Consider the following 3,730-nt stretch of genomic DNA (forward strand, 5'->3'; position numbering starts at 1 on the left):
TAAAAAGGCAAAATTGAACGTAAAAAAGAAAAAAAAATACCATAGCCAACGTGGCATATTGATAAAAAGTTTGACTGGTAGAAGAAAACGAAAAAAGAGACAAGGAAGGTAGGTTTTGCGCACGGCTAGATTGCCCCCTCTTTCTTTCTTTTTTCTCTTTCCTTAATATTCTATTCCAGCTCTGGAAAAATCAAAAACTTTTTTTTTTTCCTTTTTACACCATTTCTTTCCTTTTCTTCTTCTTATTATTATTCCTTCCTATTACTTGTTCTCTCAACCCTCCCTTTCTCCTTCTCTTTCACGTATATATTGTATGTAATTCTTTCATTACAAAATTTAAGGGGAAAATTCAAAACAACAAAAACAAAAAGATTTTCCCCTTTAATTTGACTTTTCCTTCATATCCATTTTCACATCATTGCTTGGTTTCATCCACATTATTAAGGTACATCTTTTTCATTATTCCCTTCTTCTATTATTCCTCTGAACACAAACAAGGATGATATAAAAAAAAAAAATTGCACATCAATTAAATTTTAATTTGATTATATCAAATTACAAGTATGTTTATGGCTTTAGTTTTGATAATAATGCTTTCAAGTCATCTAATACCTTTGTAGCATGCATACACATTACATCTTTCCTTATTAATTAAATACCATAATAAACAATTGATCATATTTTGTCACCATCCATTGAATTTTGTTTTAGATTCTCAATGTTAGGCATTGTCAAGAGCTTGCTTTTTGTTAGCAAATATTATTTATCTATGTCTCATTTTTTTGTGTTTGCTAATTTTGCTTTACACAGAGCTGAAAATGCCAATAAATGTTGCAAATGAATATCAAGATGAAGGGAGAGTCCATGAAATGAATGGGATTGCAAAGCCATTACCTTCTAAGAAAGCCATAACTACAAACCAGTCACCAAGGAGTCCCTTGAGTCCACAAAAACTTCATCACCGGACTTTTTCCGGTACAAAGTTTCCAATTCATGGGGTTGGTGTTTCCTCTTTGGAACATGTCTGGGATGGTGCTGATAATTCACCTTCAATAAGAAGCTGTGGATCTTTTGGTGATGAGCCTAGAATTGATTCTTTGTTATCTTCAACGGATAGTCCAAGAAAGGCAGACAAAGGATTACCAAATTTCGGCCTTTCAGTACTAACAAAATCCTTATCCAAGGTAAGGACTACTCCAGCTTCAAAGCCTCCTGCTGGAATTAAGAATGAGAGCGTTTTGAAGACACAAACTAGCATGAACAGATCAAAACCTCCTTTAACCACATCAGGTTCCAAGAATGGTGCTGATTATTCGCCTCGATCATCGATATTGGATAAGCCTGAAATGGGACATGTTTTTCTAAAGCAAGCAAGGGACTTTATGTCAGTAGGGGATAACCCACAGAAAGCGCTCGAAGCGGCTCTTCAAGCGTTGAGAATATTCGAGAAGGTTGCTAACGGAAAGAGAAGTTTAGATTTGGTTATGTGTTTACATGTTACTGCAGCAATATATTGCAGTTTGGGCCAATACGATAAGGCAATTCCAATAATTGAATGCTCAATTGAGATTCCTGTTGTTGAGGAAGGATTACAAAATGCCCTTGCTAAATTCTCTGGTTACATGCAACTGGGGGATACGTATGCTATGCTAGGCCAAATTAAGAATGCAATTATCTATTACTCTGAAGGGCTTGAACTACAGAAGCAGGTTTTGGGGGAAACAGATCCAAGAGTTGGTGAGACTTGTAGGTATGTTGCTGAAGCCAATGTTCAAGCATTTCAATTAGATGAAGCAGAGAGGCTATGCCAAATGGCTCTTGACATTCATAGGGAAAATGGTTCCCCCCAATCTCTCGAAGAAGCGGCCGATAGAAGGTTAATGGGACTTATATGCGAAACAAAGGGAAATCATGAAGCTGCATTGGAGCATCTTGTTTTAGCCAGCTTGGCAATGGTGGCAAATGGCCAAGAAGTAGAGGTGGCATCTGTTGATTGTAGCATTGGAGATACATTTATATCATTGGCTCGATACGATGAAGCCATCGTGGCATTCCAGAAAGCGCTGAAGGTCTTCAAAGCCAGCAAAGGAGAGAATCATCCTGCGGTCGCATCAGTCTATGTGCGCTTAGCTGAATTGTATAACAGGACCTGGAAGCTAAAGGAATCAAGGTTTTATTGCCAAAGCGCGCTTCGGATCTATGAGAATCCAGCTGCTGGTGTCCCGCCAGAGGACATTGCCATTGGTCTAACTAATGTCTCCGTTATCTACGAGTCGATGGGTGAGCCTGAAAAGGCACTTAACTTGCTGCACAAGGCACTTGTGATACTGAAGGATATGCCTGGACAACAAAGAACTATTGCAGGAATTGAAGCTCAAATTGGAGTTATCAACTACATGTTGGGGAGATATCAAGAATGCTATGATGCTATGGAGAATGCTATCTCGAAGCTTCGTGCCAGCGGAGACAAGAAATCAGCATACTTTGGCGTCGCTCTTAATCAAATGGGACTTGCTTGTGTGCAGCTTCATGCCTTGGAAGAGGCTGTAGAATTGTTTGAAGAAGCAAAGATTGTTCTGGAACAAGAGTATGGACCATATAACTCTGAAACTCTTGGAGTGTATAGCAATCTTGCTGGCGCCTATGATGGACTTGGCAGGTATAATATAAACACACCCCTTTGTTTTTCTTTTGCTACGTTAGCATCTTAACCATTGATTTAACAAAAGTAGCTATATTAATTATTGTTAGAGATGACAACATCGCGGGAAGTTATATTCATTTTACAATGTTGTATATTAGTAGTTCATAAAATCAAGTCATGTCACTAGTACACAAAGTCCAATTTACAATGACAAACTATGACTAAGGATGTTGACATTTCTTGACATGAGATGAAACTTTTGTAGCAAAAAAACATATTGGTCATGATATGGTTTTGATGTTTGATTTAGGGTGGATGATGCAATTGACATTCTGGATTACATAGTGGAGATGAGGGAATCAAAGCTTGGGACAGCAAATCCAGATGTTGTTGATGAGAAGAGAAGGTTGGATGAGTTGTTGAAGCAAACAGGGAGAGTTCGTACAAGAAAAGGAAGGTCACTTGATCAGCTTCTTGATGGCAATGTCCGTACTATGGGTGACCTTATTTTCCTCAATGCCTGATCTGTTGTTGCGTGATGAAAGATATGGAGGAAGAAGGGCCACTACTAGCTAGGACTCATGAAAAAACTTAATCCTTTCAAAAGGAAGCTATTCAATGTCAAAAGACAATTGCTTTGTCACATCTTTGTAGTGTGGTTTTTAAATAAATCTTATATTTTAAAAACCTTTTATAGCTGAATATATATATAGACTTGTAAATGTTGCTTTACTTTTTGGGGGATAAATTATTGCTTACAAGTTAATGTCATTCAGGTTGTGCTAACTGCTAATTATTAATATACAACAAACAATGTTGTTTGCAGCAATTTTTCAATTGAAAATATATTATACCTTTATTTTATTTTTTACCTTGTGTATACTAAATATATAAACCAAATATCATTTCTTATTTTCAAATGGCTTAATGTGTCGGAGATTTTAAGATGCATAGGAATAACAATAAAGATTTGTGAGTATGGATACAGTAAAGATACTTGAATTAGATTTTCAGAAATGTTATATAAATACTAAAATTTGTTATTAAATAAGTTACATATATATTCGTGTATATTTGCATGTGTCG

The 3,730-nt window shown here is 36.5% G+C and overlaps 1 protein-coding gene across 1 annotated transcript; it reads left to right on the forward strand.

The window, feature by feature from the left end:
- The first annotated feature begins 356 nt into the window (after positions 1 to 356).
- LOC130943420 (protein KINESIN LIGHT CHAIN-RELATED 1-like) lies at positions 357 to 3,380 on the forward strand. Its single transcript, XM_057871296.1, has 3 exons — positions 357 to 445; positions 811 to 2,659; positions 2,955 to 3,380. Exons 2-3 carry the CDS (start codon positions 819 to 821, stop codon positions 3,166 to 3,168), a joined length of 2,055 nt encoding a protein of 684 aa, XP_057727279.1. The 5' UTR covers positions 357 to 445; positions 811 to 818; the 3' UTR covers positions 3,169 to 3,380.
- The last annotated feature ends 350 nt before the right edge of the window (positions 3,381 to 3,730 follow it).

The sequence above is a fragment of the Arachis stenosperma genome, chromosome 1 (assembly GCF_014773155.1).
Source record: "Arachis stenosperma cultivar V10309 chromosome 1, arast.V10309.gnm1.PFL2, whole genome shotgun sequence".
NCBI lineage: Eukaryota > Viridiplantae > Streptophyta > Magnoliopsida > Fabales > Fabaceae > Arachis > Arachis stenosperma.

Coding starts and splice junctions, on each gene's coding strand:
- LOC130943420 (XM_057871296.1), top strand. CDS start 819: ATGCCAATAAATGTTGCAAATGAATATCAAGATGAAGGGAGAGTCCAT. Junction 2,660..2,954: donor GCCTATGATGGACTTGGCAG/GTATAATATAAA, acceptor TGTTTGATTTAG/GGTGGATGATGCAATTGACA.